Genomic DNA, 21,735 nt, shown 5'->3' with positions numbered 1-21,735 from the left:
TGAAAGAGGCATTTTTATCCACTTATCTACCTGGTTCTCCAAGCGCACCAGCACCTTTCCTTAGTTTTCTCTAATAACCAGATCAGGGTCACGGTGAATCCAGACTCCCATGTATTTAACTGGCTCTGTCTGCCATTTTAGAGGGTATTCCAATTGAGGCGCCTCGGTTTCCGCAGTTAAGGGGGATCACAACGGATTTGTCCCAATTTATTCGAAGGCCAGCAAACCATTCATAACTAACGTATTCCCGTATAAGCGGGTTTAGATTCCGGTCTGGGTACTTAGTGTAGAGTACCATGTTGTCTGCATATAGTGCTATACCAATTGGGCGGAGGCTAAATTGCAGGGCCGAGTCAGAGTGTTTCTGTCTACTCTTAAAGGCTAGTGGTTCGAGGATTAATGCAAAGAACATTGGTGAGAGCGGGAAGCCCTGTCTGGTACCGCGCTTTATCTCTATAGGGTTGGATGTATAGCCATTTATCCTGACACGTGCCTTAGGTTCCACATACAGTAACGATATCCATTTAAGGAATGACTCTGGGAACCCCATCCTTTGAAGAGTGACGACCATGAAGCTCCACTCCACAGAGTCAAATGCCTTTGCAGCATCCAAAAGGGCCGCAGCAGCTGGTGTGTCTGGGTCTAGCTGATCGTATAGTGCGAAAATGGTACGAATGTTGTGGGTGGTGGACCGTGTCGGCATGAAGCCAGCCTGGTCTGGTAACACCATGTTGCAGAGAAGCGGTTGTATTCTGTTCGCTAAGATCTTGGCGTCTATATTTATCAGGGAAAGAGGTCTGTATGATTCGCACTCAGCGGGTCCTTTTCCGGTTTCGGGCGTGCTAAAAGGAGTGCTTTGCTTAGTGAGGCAGGGAGAGTGCCCTCTTCATAAGCTTCTTCAAGCATTTCGGCAAAATGTGGGATCAGTAGATCACGGTTCTCTTTATAAAATTCTACCTCGCTCAAGACCATCTAGCCCGGGTGCTTTATTGTTCGGTAGTGAGTTGATGGTTTCTATTATTTCATCCCGGGTGATATGGTGGCAAAAGTATTGCTGGTGGGTGTCCGACAGCCATGCCAGCGCCATGTCGTCTAGATAATCGTTAATTTCGGATGTGGACGACTTACCCTAAGCAGTGTATAGTTCAGTAAAAAATTTAGTGAAGCAGTCTAGTATAGCTGGGGTGTCATATACTGTTTCCCGCTGTTCGTCCTTGATCTGCGTAATGCACCCTGAGGTGTGGGCGGGGCTGATTTTGTATGACAGCGCCCTACCAGGCCTCCCCCCTCTCCGTAGTTTCTTGCAGTGTATCTACGTGAAATGTATTTTATCTCATCTTCTGCAAATTCTATACTATATCCCTGCTAAGATCGCCAAATTTGCAGATCCTTCCACTTCAGTACCAGCATTCCCCCGAGGTGCCGTATTAACAAGGTGGATGATATACACATGTTCTTCGAATGTGCAGAATTGGGAGGACTTTGGAAGAAGGTGGGAGAATCCCTGGCTGACATCCTACAAATGCATATAGTGGTAGATCTGTCTCTGGTCTTTTTTGGCTTGAATAAGCAGGGAAATATGACATCTCTACAGCCCCAGATAGGTTTACTTCTTTATTTGGAGGTCTTGGCCAGAAGAGAGATCTGCATTAGATGGAAGGATATCGTGGGGACGACGCCTGCATATGATTAATGGTTAAGGTCTGGAGAGCGGCATATAAGTGCAATGATTACGCCCAGTCCTCGGGATAAAGAGGAAGGCCGTGGATGGCTAGACGGAAGCAGCAAGTCGGAGGGGGCACAGTTAGTATAAAGCGGCTTGTCAAAACTGCTGAGTCTATGGGGAGATGAGGACAAAGAAAAAAAAATAATAAGAAGAACCTGTGGGAGGACATACTTCACTGTAACTCAAAAAAGAACCAACCTAAAGCCTTAGCACAGAGCCCTCTTTTCTTGGCATTTATCCTGTAATAATGGAAGGATGAAAATATTGTATAAGCCATCAGTGAATGTTAAATTGCGTCACAGAGGATGGGATGCTGCAGACTTCTAACAGAGACAAACCATTATATAAGGGAGAACCATGGAATGTCACATATTGGAGTGGAATCCGGAATAGCATGATGTGGAATCTAAAAGGTATTCTGCCTTGCAAGAGGAAATAGTGCATGCCAAGACATACATAGAATGGCATTTCTGAGATACAGTAATAGTAGTAAATGTTTGACTAGAAAAGGAAAAAACAATATTATGGGATATGGGGCGATCAGGAGAAGAGACGAATGAATGCACAGTTTAATAGGGAGAGGGGTATTGAATCATGGGTTAGGGAAGGAAGAAATGCTCGGAAAGTGACAAAAAGGTCAGAATTTTCTTACCGGTGTTTAGAGCTGTTGGCTTGGACCTCTGAAATCACTGCTTTAGTGTTCCCAACCTCTCCATCTGTGAAAACAAAGAGCTGCGGAGGGAAAATAATCATAAGAGAGAGTAACACAAGTTCATAATGCAGGCACCTGTAATAAAACAGTTTGATAGTATGGTGGAAGGGGCATATAAAGCTATTTTCATCTGTTTCTAAACCCCTTTTCTGGACATGCCAACATTACAAAATAAAAATTGTTGGAAATGTAAAGATAGATTTGCATTCATTTATTTTTACAGTTTTTAATCCATGCCCTCGGTACTAAAGGACATTTAATTACAATTGAAACTGTATAAAACATACAACAAAAAGACTAAATGTTAACACGCCTTACATAGCAATATACTAATACCAGTAATGTTTTCATCTCTATAAAACCTCTGAATACATTCTAAATGTATCCATATAATTTTCCAGAGCAGTGTTAGACAAATAGTTTGTTGACGAGGACAGCTGAGGCAAGTCTGGAGTAGCACTACCTCTGCAACAGCAGGTTATGTGTCTGTAGCAGGAATTTTACAGCCAAAGCATCCATGATGTTATGCACAGTGGCCATATTTGGGCTAGGCCCTGTGTAGTATTGTTGTCCACACTGGTTGCCATTTTTAAACTGTCAGCCCACTACCACACTACTGCTTTCATCCTGGTTTGTTCATATTCTTCCCTCTCTCTATCTCTATCAGCTGGGAGGAGTGGCAAGGGAGCTAGTTTGTGAAAGTGCTGACCAGGTTGCTCGATCTTAGTGCAGGTCCTTTTAAGGCAAATACCTCAAGCCTTTTTTTGTTTCATATAGCGCAAACAAGACCCAAAGGTATCAGAGAGCTTTATATGATCACCAGTTGCGTTACAGATGGATTCATTTTGTTAGGCACTGGGAGATTAAGTGATTTTTCCAGAATCAAAGGCTGTTGAGCGTCCCTGCTGAGACTCGAACCTGGTTCCGCAGCTTGGAGGTCGACCTCTCTAGCCATTAGGACACATTCTCTCCCCTTCTTCACTTGGTGTGTGTTTCTTCACGCATCCTAAGGCTCCAGCAGCCTTAAAATGACTTTATATGCCAGGAGCAGTGGCACATTGTAGGACCCCTCCCAGATCCTCCAACATCAGAATTATGATCGCAACCTAGCAGACATGTTGCCTATATCCTGTGGTTAGTGGGATACATGAAACTAAACAAGGCAGTGGGGACAAACCCTAGGGAGCACGCACCTCATGGAATCCAGTGAAAGGAGCCCGGTTAGCACCTATGACCTGTAGCTTAACTGAGGCTGGAGAGGAACTAGCGCTGGAGGCTATGTGTGGGGTCTGGTGGGGATAGTGAGACCTTAACAGAATGTTATATAATTCCCTAGTGGGTGAAGAGCACCCTATACCTGCTGGGCACCAAAGTGTGCTCTGTGAGCCCCATCTTGTGATGGTCTCCGCTTCCAGGCACAGAGCATCTGGTGCACACAAACTGAGACAAATATGATCTTAACTGAGTGACCCAGTGTTGGAAAGCACAGCACATGAGCCCCTTTGCTGGATAAGCTGATTCGATACCTTCAACCTGCCAGCAGAATATACCTGGTGTAGCAGCATGTGGAAGAATATGTGCCAGAGTGACAGGAAAGCAAAGAAGGGTTACTTTGCTACATATTGGAGCTAGTACTTAGGGACAGCACAGGGGTCTTATGGTCCCCATGGATGACGCTGAGCTAACAACCGGTGGGACACTGAAAAAAAAGATTTGTGGTTGGGCTTCTGATCGAGCTGTGTGGCAGACAAACCACCTCAGACTCATTGCTGGAGCTCAGTTAACAGCATTTAAGGTTGCCAGCAACAGCAACAAATATTCCTTTAGATTGCTTCCACCGGCATTGTCGAAGTGATTTCAAGTGGTGCATAACAAAACCAAAACAAAAATTGAATCCATCGGTCTCTAACGTAACTGGTGCTCATGTAAAGTGCTCTGATGCCTTCGGGTCGAGTTTGTGCTATATAAAACTTCAAGAGAAAAAAGCATAGGCAAAGCCCACAAGCCTGGGATTGGCAGACAGCCTTCTGGCAATTCTTGTTTGGTCATAACGTTTGTCAAACTTTGTTTGGGTATATGCCACACCCTTCTCAATCTAAACCCCAAAAATATTTTGCAACTGGAAAAGTTTTTGGGGTCTAAAAAACGCCCCCACATATTACTATAGTAATCCCTACCATTGAAGGGCACTACTTGGTGTCTGTACGTATTCCTTGCGAAAGGGCGGCATGCCGTCACTCATAGTGAAGTCAGCCAATTGCTGAACTAGGCTGACACACTTCCCCTAATGCAAACTGGAGTGGGTGGAATAAATATGTGAATGACACCAACCACAAGCTAATGGATGAAGACTGGCCCCTATAAGTAACTATGCTATACACATAATGTTGATAAAGTCAAAATGTCTAGGCTCCTAACAAAGACCTGGCATTGGCTTCAAGGAGAGGGAAGGAGAGAGAGAGTAAAAACATAGGCAAGAAAGAAAGAAGGATAGAGAAAGAAGGAAAGATAGAAAGAAATCAGAAAAGGAAAGAAAGAAGGAAAGAAAGAAAGAAGGAAGGAAGGAAATAAAGAAGGAAAGAAAGATAGAAAAAAAGACAAGTAAAAGTAAGGAACAGGAAAAACAGACAAGAAAGAAGGCAAGAGAAAAATAAGGAATGAGAGGAAAAAGGAAAAAAGGGAAAAGAAAAAATTAGGGAAGTAAAGATGGAAAGAAATAAAGAGACGGGAAGAAGGAAGGAAAAAAAGGAACGAAGAAAGAAGGAGAGAAGGAAAGATGGAATGAAAGAAGGCAATATTTAAAGTCAAGAGAAAGAAAGTGAGAGAAGGAAAGAAAAAAGAAAATAGAGGGAAAGAAAAAAGACTGGCTTGCCTAAATTGTCAGTGCGACTATTTTCAACATCGTCACGAACGACTAATAGCCTTTGCATCCACATAGTCAATTCAACATCTGACTCACAGCATCAGGATTATGGAATTTTACATTAGTACACTGAACATAAGATAGTGGAAAATCCCATCCCTAACTATAAATTTTCTACCAGATGATAGTCCATCAGTATAGTAGATTCTCCACAATCGTTAATTTAAGTTTAGGGATGGATTAGTGGGGAAGTAGCCTGTAAAATGGGATGAACAGCATTCTGTAAAGTGAAGATGAGAGTAGGTATTTATTCAAGACATAACAACTGCAGATGGTGCCCCCTCGCCAGCCAGCAAACAACTGCCCAGAAAGAGAACTCTACTAAGTCACAATAGATAAGAACACTAGAACATAGGATATACAATATTCTGGCTTTATTGATACAGGTGACGTTATCACAGGATACAACACAGCCATAAGCTTCTAAGGTATTCAAAAATCTCAGTACTTATTCTACATTACTAGAACTGCCTCCTGACATGAGTGAGTAGGAGAAAGGGACACAATATAGCTATGTTTCATAGGGGGTAGAGATGCTATCTTTTCACAAGGAAAATATTTTAATATGGAGAAAAGAAATATACACTTTGTAATGCCAATTTCTAGAACATTTTTTCAACCATCAGGTGCCATATATACATGCAAAGTTTAAGTGCTCCTGCAAAGCAAGAACTGTGTGAACAAACCTAGGATAGTATATTTCAGATTTTTCCTGTATCCATGTGAGCACAGGAGTCCATCCAGCTGCTGAGCATAGGTAGATACTATAGGGCAAAACCTCCTCTGGCAGCTACTGAGACTCCCCCCCTCCCCCGCTTCTTCTTTCAGCATGGACACATGCAATGTCAGCTGTGGCAACCTAAATATAAATAATCAAAGTCTTTAAGAGTTTCAGTTAAGATTCTCAAAATATATCTGGCAGAAAAACTAAGCTGACTACAACCAGCCTCCCTACCAGCGGGGGTCAAATGAGGGCACCAGGGAGAGGCAGCTAGCCAAAAGCACTTTGTGGGCAAGAGCCAACGTGATTTAGATTCTGAGCAAATATGACTGTTGCTACTCCAACTAACTGATAATACAAGCATTGACAGAACCAAAACCTTTTCTCCTATGTGAGAGATATTGGTTTTGCCAATACATTTTAGCCATGACTAAAAGGAAAGTTAGAAAAAAGTGCTATGACACAGCCAGCAGCCTTGGCATCATAGCGTTTTTAGGGTGATGGGACAATCAGGGAAAGGGGTAGGGCATGCCACAGCAAGCAGGAGGGGTGGGTGGGCAAGGGGATGCAACACAGAGCTGTGTATGGGAGAAAATAAATAGTAACTCAGTCACAGGAGTTACTGCGGACAGACACTAATAGAGAGGAAGCAATTTGTGTTTGGGTCACGCTACACAGAAAGAAAAGGATGTAGTGCCCGACACATCCTGGCCAATTAGGAGGCAGCAAAGAAGAGTGACAATGAAGTCAACGAATGATAAGTAATGGGCTGGCTCCAAGCCCACTACTGTAAACAATGGCCATTGTAAGGAGAGTGCATGCACCGTCGACATACAAGTCCTCAAAAGAGCCAGATGAAGGTAGTCTTCTGCAAAGTTGCTTCAGAGCAGCCGGCAGCCGCCGGAGGCCTGCAGCAACCCCCTCTCAATGCACTACATGGAACATACGTTACACAGAAAGGATAATAAGGCATTACAGACCGTGTCTACATCTGGACACGATTAACAAGGGAGGGCTATAGACAAATAAATAATAAAGATCTGTCAATAAGCATTTCCATATGGAACCTGGTTGTTTAGGATTATTTACTTAAATGGTAAACAGAGCATCTCTGAATTGCTTCTAGTAGCTAGCGGTAATACAACAGTAATAAATGGCCATTATTTGTATGGATAGAGAGATATTAAACAACATAAAAAATGACAGTGTTTGTGTGAGAAAAAAATACTACTTACCGACGTTTTGAGAACTACAAAGTTGGAATCATTAAGTAAACTACACAAACACTACAGTTTATCAGAGCACATTAGAATAGTTGCATGGATGGAAAAACTTGATTTTGAGCTTGCTCCAGAAGGACATGAGAGAGCGAGCACTGCAGGTTAATTAAGATGAGAGAGGCCAGCACTGAGGATCTGCTGTGGCTAATACTCCCTTTTTCTGGATCATAGTACGATAATAAGGAACAATGATGAGAAATTCAGTTTTTAAGCAATTTTGATTGAGACTACTATGACCAACCCACGCTTCAATAGCCTGAAAGCCATTGGATTTGCTGTACAGAAGGGCTGGTTCTCCAGACACCCTAAAGTGGATTTGGGTGTTGCTCACAAAGAAATGGAATTGAAGATGATGGTTGCCGATAATTCCCATAAGGACTCTTATCAATATATTGCACTGTGAGAGGGCTAGGGAGCCCAATGAGAATCCCTCTGACAACTGGGCTAGTTGGAGCAGATTTCCAAGTCATATTATTTGGCTTTGCTTGGACAGAAAGAATGCAAACTAATACAAAAATTCCTGTGAGACTATGGCACTGATGAGTGTAGTCTGTGTAGAAGGGTGTGGCTCCTGATTATTTAGTAGGGAATAACATTGTACCTTAATATCTTAGCCAAAATATGGAGAACCAAACATTCATGACTAGATTTTATAGAACTTGCTCCATATATATGTATCTTGACAATATATATGTGTTCAAGGTACGTAGATGTAGAGTTAACACTAAACCTATACTTCCCGATATGCACTTAGCTTTCAATATTTCTGTCCTCAATGTCTCCCTACAAGTGATCTTTATGGGTTTGTCTCTCTTACAATAGAGCCACAGAAGGGGTACCATATGCCTGAGGGGAATGCCTTGTTCCCTGCCAGTTCCAGCTGCTCATGTACCTTTGCACATCATCTCAGATCACTCCCATCTCTTGCTTTGGGCTACAGCTCCTGGCGAGTTTGTGATTGTTGAGCCTTTTTTCCCTCTTGTCGGCTCTTTCTTATGCTAGGGAAAGCCACAGAGAGTAAGGAGGAATGGGGTCAGATGGGGTCTACTTTTATCTGCTTGAGACTCACCATGGGGGTATCAGACTACTTGTGGCTAATTCCAAAGGCCCTCACTCAATTTACCCTCTAAAGAGAAAGGCCATGACAGAGCCACAACTGGTTCGTGAAAGTATTGCAAAACTATCAGGAAAGAAGGAGAGCAGCTCAGATATCACAGGAAACTCCAGCCTCCTCCACCTACCAGCGCAGCATGGGAAGCACTTGATAGGATACTCACCATTCATTTGACTGGGCGGAAAATAACCTGAATCCTTCTTCATCCTAGGGTAGATTGTTGTCGGCTCCAGGCATCACCTAGCACAAGGTGGGCACCTCTGTAGCTTATGGTAAAATGGATAATTATTATGTGAACGGCAGTCACCCTTCTTGTAAAAAACTGACCCTGTTGCGTACCAGTGTAATATTATGTGCAAGTAAACCTCCCTAATGCATGTCATGGTCTGCAGTAGATGAATCATTCTTGAACATGTGGGGAGGGAAATGCAATAGGGTACTAATCCAGGACTGGTTACCCTAGACATTTAGGGCCACATGTAGGAGCCCTAATACCGGTCGGAAACGGCCGATTTCGGACGTTTCCGACCGGTAATAGGGTTTTCAGATGTAGGGGGCTGAAAAATACAGAATCGTATATTTACCAATTCGGTAAAATTCGGTATTTAAGAGTCTGTAAATGGGAATTACCTACATCTAGCCCCTACTACCTAAATTAGGTTGGTATCAATTCTACCAAGCAATACTCTGCATTTGAACACTGGTTAACAAATATGGAAGTAACTTTGAAGACAAGCAGTTATAAGGAGTCCTAAGTCATGTCCTCAGGCACAGTGGAGACAATGCTACTTCATGTTCCATCTTTAGGCAAGACACACTACCTTGTGCGTACACAAGAAAACATGATGGGTGTCCAGGAAGGATAGGTAATCTCTGGAATGTACGTGGGTTACTAGGCATCAAATCCCATCCAAAACCAAATGTTAGGAGCCCACAGTAGGGATGATGCTATCCAATCACTCTCATAAATCAATTAAGGAGGGGGGAACACTTGTCCTGCTAACCTTGGTACACAGGTGGGTTGTATGTCCCTTAGTAAAAAACCCTCATGCACGTGATATGTTGATCGTAATAGCGGTATATCTTGGTTCTCCGCTCATTTTAATCACGTGACTGCATAATCATAGGGTTAGTTGGTATGCAACCTCCACCAGGAGGTACTTTCCCTTGGTTAAAAGCAGAAGTGACCAGTGATAAGTGGTGATTGTGAGATTTAAAATAACTCGGACAGCCAGATGGTTTAATTTATTGTCCTGGATTCGAGTTAGGGGTGAAAATATTGCAGATATGCGTGAGGAGAATGATTAGGATTCACACGCTATCAATTTTCGTGTTCTAAAAAGGTCGACATGTTTCAGCCCTCTGTTGCCTATGTGGGTCGGTGGGGCTTTCTTCAGGACAATGTGAGATATGTGTGGTAAAGTGACGTACTAGTCCTCTACTTCATGGAGGTAAATTGTGCATCAACGCGCTGCTTGGTGCGCTCCCACGGGTACCAGGGAGTCTGGGGGAGGGGGCGTCTTCTGTAGCTAGTGGCCTCCCGCACTACTTGTGCTGACTCTGCCGTTCCTGTTCCCGGTCCGCGATATCCAATCACTGTCACCTGTATTTCCAGTTCATATCCTGCTGTTGATCACCAAGACAGTAAATAAATTCCTTTGAGTTCATGTGCAGTACAGAGGTCTCTGTATTATATAAACACACAAATTAGGAAACACTAACCACCCTGCGAAGAACCTTAGAAGTTGCATTTAGACCGAGATAAAACCAAAGCAAGACAAGAAATATCCACAGTAACTAAGGTTTTCTGCAGTATCTTCTTCTTGCATTACAGATGGCTGCCTCAACTGCATTCCAACTTGGATTGAGGGTTTGAGAGGAAGGTGATAAGGTATATGCTGGACTTGGCAGAGGTCACAAGAACCACAGATCTCGTGCTGCCTAACAAATTGTAAGCAACTCCGGTCCTGCCACCATTGCATGTGGTGATTCACAAGAGCTCGGAGGTAGCATCTATGTTGTTCAATCTGTATATGAAGCCACTTAGAAACCAGATGGAGGGGGCTGTCTTGATCATCCATTAATACGTAAGTGACAGATCTTCTTAAAACTTTTCCCAATCCAGGACATATTATTGCAAGACATGCCTTTCAAACCTACGAAATTGGACTTCTTCCAATTCTCTCATGCCTCACCCAGAGGAAACAGAATTCAGCCTAATCCGTTGACCTCAGAGCAATAAATTCAATAAAGATTGGCTTGAAAAGGTGCACTATGATGACTTCACTTTTTTTATAAACAAACTGAAATCACTATGTCTGTGCCTTAATGCCCGTGTAACCATGGTGCTCAAGTTGATCATGTTGCATCCAAATGCCAAATAATTGCTGCACTGTGCAGCCGTCAAGAAATATCAGAGTCATTCAGAAGGAAAGAGCTGCCTATTATGTATGCCGATGAGATCAGAAGCAGCAGTAATCCGGCTAAACGTGCCTTTTCCCTGCTTAAAGACCTTAAATCCTCAGGGCAACCTAAAGCCACCACACTTTCTTCTAATCAGCAATGTGAGATCCTCGCTGCCTTCTTTATCAAGAAGGTCAAGGACATTTATAAGACCTTCCCGCACACTGAGATTAGGGCTGGCCTCTCAATGCGGTCCAGCGATACTCCTGCACTCTCTGTCTCTCAAGAAGTGATGTGCACAATCTGCAATAAACTTAAATCAGGATCCCCTGCAGACCCTCTTAAACCGGACCAATTCCAGAAATTTCTACCTCATCATCATCATCATCAGCAGCATTTGTAGAGGCCTGGTTACACCAACGGTGTGTCCCCGCACTGAGCAGAAACATAGAAATGACACGAGATAGGTAGGGGAGCCCTAGTTGTAATGTTTCAAGTCTTAAGGTCTATAGGTGGGGAAAAGAACACGTTTTCAGCTTTTCCTAAAGGCAGCTTCACAAGGCTCTTTCCTCAAATCCATTGGTAACGAATTCCAATGTTTTGCTTCCAGGTATTTGAAAGAGCAGTCTCTTAGCCAGGCTTTCCTAAATCTGGGTACTATTACCAATCACTTTCCTTCAGATCTTAGGCTTCTATCGGGGGTGTAGGGTGTAATCATGTCTTTGAGATAACTTGGGCCTCTATTTGCTAGGTTACAAAGGCAGAAGCACATTGCCTTGAACTGGATCCTCTTGCCCAAAGGCAACCAATGCAATTTCTGCTGGAAGATCTTCTAGGTAGATTTAGCATTAGCCGGGCAGCTGCGTTTTGGACTGATTGCAGCTTAATCAGCCTTTTTTTGCTACACCTAGGTATAGAACATTGCTGTAGTCAATCTGAGAGGTGACCACTGCATGTATTACACCGGTAGTAGGTCAATGACTTTCCGTAGGTTTTTCAGCGTTCCGAAACATTTGCCTGTTATTTTTCTGATTTTTGATTTTCACATGTCAGGTTGGGGCAAGCCAAACTCCAAGGTTCTTGACTTCAGTTTTAGGGGTTGGGAGCTGGCCAAGTGCTGCCGGCCACCAAGCTGATGTCCAGCTAGAAGGCGCTCTTCCCATCACCATCACTTCTGTGTTACTCCCTTTAATTTTTAAGCAGTGGTCTGCCATCCATGTTGTTACTTCCTTCATACATTGGGAGAATTGATGTGCATTATGTTCTGGGTTTTGCGATAGTGTGACGATAAACTGAGTAAGATACAATGGACACTTTGTGGCCTTCCACTATATTAGCAAGGGGTCCCATATATAGGTTGAACAATGTGGGGCTCAGTATTGACCCCTGGGGAACTCCTTGTAATAGGGGAGATCTCTTAGAAGTGAATGTGTCTTGTGTAATCTGGAAACCCCTTTCCGCCAGGAAGGATTTCATCCAGCTCAGAGCTGTACCCCTGATTCAACAAGATTCTAATCTTTTTAGGAGGAGGCCATGGGAGACTGTATCAAATGCTGCACTGAGGTCCAACAGTATCAGTGCAGCTGTGTGTCCTTCGTCCGCCCATTGTCTTAAGAGTTTCTGTGGCAAGGAGCAAGGTGGTTTCAGTGCAATGTGCGGCACGAAACCTGATTGTGAGCAGTATAGTATGTCATTACTATCGCTGTGTTTTGTGAGCTGAGTGTTAACTATTTTTTCTGCAATTTTAGCAAAGAAAGTTAGGAGCGAGATGGGGCGTAGATTATCTAGTACATCCTAATCTATTTGTGTTTCTTTCCTTAATAGGCGGACCATAGCTTGCTTCCATAGATAGGGAACTTCTCCCGATTGGAAGGAGTGGGAGATAAGTTCTGATATGAAAGGTGTTGGACAGGCCACGTGAAGGGCCGCTCCCCCTCTGCCCGACCAGGCCCGAGCCCGGTCCCTCCAGTGTCACACACCACCACTTCACGCTTTCCGTCCCCTCCGGGACCCTTGCCTCTGAACAGATCGACCTCGTGGGCCCGATCTCTCACTGGCCCGCGCGCCCAGCCTGGGCGCCATCTTGGACACTCCGCCACGAGGCCCCCGAACGACCCCAACCCTGGGCCTGGCCAGGCCTCAGACATCCCGGCACCATCATCCACCCAGGAGGTGAGCGGACCACTTGGCAGGTCAATGGGAGAAAGAGGTGTCGATGGTTCTCCCTCGCCAGGTGCCGCTCGCCCACCATCTCCCCGGGCGCTGGCTCCACCCCCCTGCTGGGTGTCTGGACCCCTTCATCCCGGACCCCCCAACCTCCAAGGGCGAGGGTCCGGACATCAAAGAGCATCAGCCCTATAACTGGGGCAGCTCCAGAGCAGGAAGGCAGTTGTATCCTGGAGTCGAGAGACGCAGTGAAGAACTCATCCTTGACGGACTACTGGCGCTGCCGTAGCCCTGCCTTGCGAACCATCGTCCTGCCTGTTGGCGCTGCCGAAACCTTCGTAATCATCATCGTCGTCGGGACCTGCTGGCGTGGCCGCGGACCGTTTGTAACCACCATCTTCATCGGGACCTGCTGGCTCCGCCGCGGACCGTCGCTTCCTTCATCCATCTCGGGACCTGCTGGCTCCGCCGCGGCCCGATCATCTAGAACGCCGAGCTCGAGGATTGAGAGCTATTTTCATCTATTGGTAACAAGACTGTCCCGCTACCCTTTTCCCAATCCAGAGACCAGAATCGAGGGGACCCCTGAGTCCAGACCTCCTTGTATAATTTTACCGTAACTAAAGAATTGCTGATAAAGTATCGTTGAACCTTATCCTGGTGTGGTGTCCGTCTGTGGGGGGGAAGTTACTTGTCTGTACGATCGCTGGAGACGGCTCTCCCCGGAGACCTCTCCCCTTGTCCTCGGCCGACCCTCCCGGTCCGTCTAACATTGGTGGCCAGCGGCGCGATCCGAATCACCGCATAATCGTACAGAGAGTAGCTCACCCCACGACGAAATCACGATGACAACTAAAGAAAGCGGATCCACCGAGAAATTTCAAATGGAGAAATTGAACGAGTACAGCCATTGTGAACTAAAACAATTCTGCATCGAACTGGGTATCGCTACCACCGGTCTAAGTACCAAAGACGATTTTAAGCAGGCCTTAGAGTCCTGGGCAGAAACCGGGGCCGTGGAAACCACTGACCAAAATATCGCAGCAGTAGAAAAAAACACCACGGCACCCGAGGAGCAAAGAACGGGTCTCTCGCAAGACGAGATCCAGGAACGAGAGAAAACACGACTACACGAACTAGAAATGGCCCGGCTTAAAATGGAGATTGAACTAAAACTGGCCGAACAAAAAATAAGCTTAGAGCACCTGCGTCTCCGAGAAGAAAGAGAGGAAAAACAGAGACAAAGGGAGCTCGAGGAAAAGAGGCTGGCGTATGAACATGAGCGCAAACTAGCGGAGATAGACTTACGCAAGCAGAACAGAGAATTAGGGGTGCCCGAGCAACCCCGCGACCCAGGGGCAACAGAGAAAAAGGTACACATCCCCAAGGATGTCGTCCGAGAATACTTCCGAGAGGACGACATCCAGCAATGGTTCAAGGCCTACGAAATCGCTATGACCGCCCACCGGATCGATCGAAGCGATTGGGGAGCCGGTCTCTGGGGGAGATTCCTCAATGAGGGCCGCGATGCCCTGCTACAGCTCCCGGACCATCAGATGACCTCCTATGACCACATGAAAGCTGCCCTCCTCACCCGCTATGGGCTCACACCCGAGATGTACCGTCAGAGGTTCCGAGATTGCACCCGCATCCCGGGTACAACTTGGGTGGACTACGTGAACTATTTTAGCCGAGCCTTCGAGGGCTGGATCAAAGGAAGCAATGTCACAACGTACGAACAACTCTTCAACCTCATGGTGTGGGAGCATCTATCAAACAATTGCTTCATTGAGCTCCGGCAGCACCTCCTCGACAGCAAATTGACTGATCCACGGCAGCTCGCAGCCGAGGCTGACCGGTGGGAAATCACCAGAGTGGGCCGAAATGGATCCTATGAACAGAACCGGAACAACAACGGTCAGCACCGTCCCCGAGGAGGAGGAGGGGGCCAAGGGCGAGGAAGAGACAACGCTCCGGTCGCCCCCACTACCAGCTCCACCCCCCCGGCCAACCGGGGCAGCACCCCAGCGCGACCGGGATACAGAGCCAATGTCACGTGTCACCGGTGCCAACGAGTTGGCCACTATGCAAACGACCCAAAATGCCCGCAGTACCAGAGCCCAAGACCCCGCCAAATGGCCGCTGCTGCCCTAGGGGAAGAACAGATCTCCGAGGAGCAGGAAGAATACGAACAAGAGCATCAAGAATGGGAGCCAGCCGCTATGACTTTAGCATGCTTAGGGGGGAAAGACATGGTCCCGCGGGTCCCCCTACCCGCTAACACCCGGAAGTACAGCCAATGGGTGAGCATCAATGGACGCCGGGCCGAAGCCCTCCGTGACACCGGGGCCAGTGTAACAGCCGTCCGCTGTCACCTGGTGACCCCAGAACAGTTCATACCAAACATTCTCTGCCCTGTCCGTTCGGCCGATAACTCAGAAAGTCTGTGTCGGATGGCCTGCGTCCCTTTCGAATGGGGGGGGGTCTCCGGCATGTTGAAAGTAACGGTCCGAGATGATGCTCCCGTAGACTGTCTCCTGGGAAATGACCTTGAAAGCTCGCCCTGGGCAGCCGTAGAACGAAGAGAACACCTGGGGATGTTGGGCGTCCCGGACTGGGCGTGCGTCACCACCCGGTCCATGGCCGCCCGTGCCAATCCCCGACAAGAGGAACCCGAATGGCCGGCACCTCCTCCCCCGGTCGCCCCAATCGAAGACACCGACCGTGCCGTCCCCCCAGAACCAGCTCAACCTCCGGACCTCGCTGGCCTCGACCAGTGGCATCAAGAAGGGGGACCCACACAGGAACAGTTTCGCCAAGAGCAAAAGACCTGTCCCTCCCTCGAGGGACTCCGCCAACAAGCCCTCGCCCAGAGCGCAGGGGATACCTCCGGAACACATTGGGTCTACTGGGACAATGATCTGCTATACAGTGAACAGAGGATCGCGGAGTTGGGGGCCAGCCGAGTGCTAGTGGTGCCCCTCCGTTTTAGAGACTTCTTGCTAAACCTAGCCCACGATGTCCCCCTGGCGGGACACCTGGGTCAGGATAAAACCTACAGCCGCCTAGTAACCCACTTCTTCTGGCCCAAAATGAGGAATGATGTTCTCCAGCATTGCCGATCTTGCCCCACGTGCCAAGCCAGTGGAAAGAGCGGCCGCAAACTAAAAGCCCCCCTGCAACCATTTCCCGTGGTCACCACCCCGTTCGAGAGGGTCGGGATAGACATTGTGGGGCCCCTGGACCCCCGTACAAAACAAGGACATCGGTTCATCCTAGTACTAGTGGACCACGCCACCCGCTACCCCGAGGCTATTCCCCTGCGAACTGTGACAGCCCCGGTGGTCGGTCGGGCCCTGATGGGGATCTTCTCCCGTGTGGGCTTCCCCAGAGAAGTCGTCAGCGACAGGGGCACAAACTTTATTTCCAAGTATATGAAGTCCCTCTGGCAACAGTGTGGGGTCACCTACCGATTCACGACCCCCTATCACCCTCAAGGAAACGGACTCGTTGAGCGGTTCAACCGCACGCTCAAAGGAATGATTGGGGGGTTGGAAGAGCCCCTCCGTCGCCAGTGGGATGTGCTGCTGCCGTGCCTCCTCTTCGCATATCGAGAGGTCCCCCAGAAGTCCCTCGGCTTCAGCCCGTTTGAGTTGTTGTATGGACACCCCGTACGGGGGCCTCTCAGTCTAGTCAAGGAAGGCTGGGAATTGCCCCCTCTAAAGAACCCCCCGGATGTCTTCAAATACCTCCTGACCCTCCGCAACCAGACCCGACGGTTCAGAGAACTGGCAAAAGCAAACCTGGAGGCCAGTCAAGAGGACATGAAAAAGTGGTATGACCAAAATGCCTCCTCCATCGAATTTGAACCCGGACAACAGGTATGGGTGATGTCCCCCACCGAGCCCTGCGCCCTGCAAGACAAGTGGACAGGGCCCTTCAAAGTAGTCGAACGTAAGGGTCCTGTCACCTATCTCATCGACATGGAATCTTCACGAAACCCCCTCCGGGTCCTCCACGCTAATAGGCTGAAACCCCACTTTGTGCATTCAGAACTCAGCCTCCTGATGGCCACAGACAATGGAAGAACCCCTTCCTGACCTCCTACGGACTCGGGAGAAAGATGGTTCCGTGGATGGGGTCCGACTCTCGGAGGCCCTCACCCTGGAACAACGCCAGGAATGTCGGGACCTTCTGTTGCAGTTCACCGACCTGTTTTCCCTCACCCCAGGTGTCACCTCCTGGTGTGTGCACGATGTGGACACGGGGGACAGCCCCCCTATCCGCCACCGGGCCTACCGCGTACCAGATCGGGTACGGGCTTGCATCCAGGAAGAAGTGACCAAAATGCTCACCCTCGGGGTCATTGAGCCCTCAGACAGCCCCTGGGCCAGCCCAGTAGTACTGGTCCCCAAAGCAGCCGCTCCCGGCACCACACCGGAACTCCGGTTCTGCGTCGACTACCGGGGCTTGAATGCGGTCACCAGAACAGACGCACATCCCATCCCCCGGGCAGATGAACTAATCGACCGCATGGGAGCTGCCCGCTACCTCAGCATTTTCGACCTGACGGCGGGCTACTGGCAGATCGGCCTCACACCCCGGGCCCAAGAACGATCTGCATTTTCCACTCCTGATGGCCATTATCATTTCAAGGTCACGCCCTTCGGCATGAAGAATGCCCCCGCAACATTTCAGCGGCTAGTCAACCAGGTCTTGGCCGGGCTCGAAGGATTCAGCGCCGCCTACCTAGACGACATCGCTGTGTACAGCCACCACTGGTCCGACCACCTCCACCACCTCCGAGCGGTGCTACAGGCCCTTCAGCAAGCCGGCCTCACGATCAAGGCCAGCAAATGCCAAATTGGTCAGGGGTCCGTAACCTACCTCGGACACCAGGTGGGAAGCGGCCTGGTGGCCCCCCTGCAGCTTAAGATTGCCGCCATCCAGTCCTGGCAGCCCCCCATCACCCAGACCGAGGTCCGCGCCTTTTTGGGACTCACGGGCTATTACAGACGGTTCGTGAAAGACTATGGTACCATAGTGGGGCCCCTCACGGAGCTCACGTCCAAAAATCAACCCAAGAAGGTCAACTGGACCCCAGATTGTCAAACAGCCTTCGAACAACTGAAGGCCGCCATGTGCTCCGCCCCTGTGCTCCAGGCCCCCGACTACAGCCGGGAATTCGTCGTACAGACGGATGCCTCCGACCACGGCATTGGGGCGGTCCTGTCTCAATTGAACACCGAAGGCCTTGATCAGCCAGTGGCCTTCATCAGCAGGCGACTCCTGCCTCGAGAACAACGATGGAGCACCATCGAGAGGGAGGCCTTCGCCGTGGTGTGGGCCCTCAAAAAACTCCGGCCCTACCTCTTTGGCACACACTTCCGGGTGCAGACCGACCATCGACCCCTGCAGTGGCTGATGCAGATGCGGGGGGAAAACCCAAAGCTACTACGTTGGTCCATCTCCCTACAAGGGATGGACTTCACTGTTGAACACCGGCCTGGGCCAGACCACGCCAACGCAGATGGCCTGTCCCGGTTTTTCCGCCTCGACGAGGAGAGTCCCCAAGAGGATGGGTGACTCTCCCCGCCTTCAGCTGGGGGGGACGCATGTTGGACAGGCCACGTGAAGGGCCGCTCCCCCTCTGCCCGACCAGGCCCGAGCCCGGTCCCTCCAGTGTCACACACCACCACTTCACGCTTTCCGTCCCCTCCGGGACCCTTGCCTCTGAACATATCGACCTCGTGGGCCCGATCTCTCACTGGCCCGCGCGCCCAGCCTGGGCGCCATCTTGGACACTCCGCCACGAGGCCGCGTGGCCCCCGAACGACCCCAACCCTGGGCCTGGCCAGGCCTCAGACATCCCGGCACCATCATCCACCCAGGAGGTGAGCGGACCACTTGGCAGGTCAATGGGAGAAAGAGGTGTCGATGGTTCTCCCTCGCCAGGTGCCGCTCGCCCACCATCTCCCCGGGCGCTGGCTCCACCCCCCTGCTGGGTGTCTGGACCCCTTCATCCCGGACCCCCCAACCTCCAAGGGCGAGGGTCCGGACATCAAAGAGCATCAGCCCTATAACTGGGGCAGCTCCAGAGCAGGAAGGCAGTTGTATCCTGGAGTCGAGAGACGCAGTGAAGAACTCATCCTTGACGGACTACTGGCGCTGCCGTAGCCCTGCCTTGCGAACCATCGTCCTGCCTGTTGGCGCTGCCGAAACCTTCGTAATCATCATCGTCGTCGGGACCTGCTGGCGTGGCCGCGGACCGTTTGTAACCACCATCTTCATCGGGACCTGCTGGCTCCGCCGCGGACCGTCGCTTCCTTCATCCATCTCGGGACCTGCTGGCTCCGCCGCGGCCCGATCATCTAGAACGCCGAGCTCGAGGATTGAGAGCTATTTTCATCTATTGGTAACAAGACTGTCCCGCTACCCTTTTCCCAATCCAGAGACCAGAATCGAGGGGACCCCTGACTCCAGACCTCCTTGTATAATTTTACCGTAACTAAAGAATTGCTGATAAAGTATCGTTGAACCTTATCCTGGTGTGGTGTCCGTCTGTGGGGGGGAAGTTACTTGTCTGTACGATCGCTGGAGACGGCTCTCCCCGGAGACCTCTCCCCTTGTCCTCGGCCGACCCTCCCGGTCCGTCTAACAAAAGGTACAATACAATTTGCTCCTTGTAAAAAGATTGCTGGACAGGCTGGGTGCCTATGTGAACCTGATTTGATTCTGTTTGGTAGTTTCCTGATTACATCTTGCTCTGGTATTATAAATTCCTCTAGGGTTGCAACTTTGACTACTGTGGATGTACGGTCTTTGGGGCTAGGGGCCTATAGTGCTTGTCTAGGGAAAGTATCATAGATCTTCGTCACTTTCACTGCAAAGATGTCGGCAATTCTATTATGGAGAACTACAAACCTCAACTTTTTCCCCCTCCAAACTCATCAATCTATCTTTATCTTCTGCGGTAGTCACCATCGCTTGGAAACATGCCAAAGTGGTTATTCAGCTAAAGAAGCCTATGCTGGATGCCTCCAAACAAGAGAGCTTCCGCCCTATCTTCCTTCGCCCGTTGGTATCCAAGATCACCGAAGCTTACATTAATGCCACCCTCACGAAGTTCATAGAAGACAACAATCTGCTCGACCCCTCCCAGAACGGCTTCCGTCCACGTCACAGATCTGAGACCGCCCTTCTGGCTGTAACAGAACATCTAAGAGGCAAGATAGAGATCGGTCGCACCTCTTTAATCTTATTTGGATCGGAGCGCTACGTTCGACACTGTGTACCATCAGATCCTGCTGCAGCGCTTGGAGGATATCTGTGTGGGCAGCTCTGCCCTGGGCTGGTTCACCTCTTTCGTAGCAGAGCATACTTTACAAGTGTCCATCCCCCTTATGCTCCCAGGTACATGCTGTCCACAAGGGGTTCCTCAGGGCTCGGCTCTGAGCTCAACCCTTTTTAACATATACATCTAACCTTTAGCAGCAGTAGCTAGGAACAGAGGATTAGCTATGGTATCTAATGCGGATGGAACACAGCTGGTGGTAGCATTATCTGTTGACTCTGGGCAGGATGCACTTACGTTTAAGGATGATCTAACAGCCATTGCAGACTGGATGACTGCCAATTGCCTCCAACATAAAGCCAACAAATCCGAGATCTTGTTGGTGGGCAAAGACATCCGTCTATGGAGTGATCATTGATGGCCAACCTCTCTGGGTCTCCCGCCTGCCCCAAAACAGACAGTTTAAAATCTGGGAGTCTGGGTAGACTCCGCTCACACTTTTAAGGCCAAAACAAAGGCTGTAGCCGGGGTATGCTTTGGCTACTACGAGCGCTTAAACCACTGTTGGGGTTCTTCGATCCTACTACCCGTCAGGTGATCATCCAGGCCACAATACTCTCCAGACTGGACTATGCTAGCTCCCTATATCTTGGGGCCAACAGAGCAGACATACTTTGTCTACAAAGAGCACGAAATGCAGCAGGCCGGACTCTCCTAGGTCTGCCGAGAGCCTGTTCCACTACTGGCTCCATTCGAAAATTGCACTGGCTGCCGGTGGAGAAATGTATTCAATTTAAAACTCTTTGTATCACCCACAGAATCATGAATCTTCAGTATCCCACTATTCTGGCCAGTCTTCTGGTGTACTACATAGCCACAGCCAGCTGCGCTTCATAGACCAGCACCTGGATTATGGGCTGGAGGACGCTCCTTCCGCGTACTCGCTCCAAAGCTTTGAAACTCCCTCCCCACAAATATCAGAAACATCCAAAATCATTCACTCTTTGGTAAAGCCATCAAAACCCATTATTTTCTTGCATAACTTATTTCTCGTGTGTTTTCTGGTCTGCCTATGAACCATGAGAAACATGCTTAGGAAACAGCTAACCAAGTCCCCTCTCAATGAGGAACTTCTGGCATCATTAAAAAATACAAATTGCACTTTAAGGAAATTAATTTGGAATGAAAAAATAAAGACAAACAAGAGCTCTTGACAAAAATCTTCCATGCAAGCACCTTAACAAACTCGCGGGAGTTCTGGAGACTAATTAATGGCCTAGCCAGACCAAATAAAGCTGCCATTGGATCTAGCTTATCAGAAGAAGAATGGGTGACGTTCCTAAAAAATCACCTAGATTCGGAATATAAAGCACACAAACAACCAGCCGACAATCTG

General features: G+C 48.6%; 1 protein-coding gene across 7 annotated transcripts in view; it reads right to left on the bottom strand.

The window, feature by feature from the left end:
• Positions 1-21,735, bottom strand: part of LOC147683727 (von Willebrand factor A domain-containing protein 5A-like) — a 326,679-nt gene that overhangs the window by 211,797 nt on the left and 93,147 nt on the right. For all 7 annotated transcript variants that reach the window (XM_086944103.1, XM_086944100.1, XM_086944105.1 and 4 more), the window contains exon 10: positions 2,379-2,458. In XM_086944103.1, the coding sequence (XP_086800229.1) occupies positions 2,379-2,458 (80 nt within the window). The remainder of the gene's footprint in view (positions 1-2,378; positions 2,459-21,735) is intronic.

This window comes from Lissotriton vulgaris, chromosome 11 (assembly GCF_964263255.1).
Source record: "Lissotriton vulgaris chromosome 11, aLisVul1.2, whole genome shotgun sequence".
Classification (NCBI taxonomy): Eukaryota; Metazoa; Chordata; class Amphibia; order Caudata; family Salamandridae; genus Lissotriton; species Lissotriton vulgaris.
The sequence above is the reverse complement of the archived record's forward strand: the minus strand, read 5'-3'. Positions and strand labels throughout refer to the sequence as shown.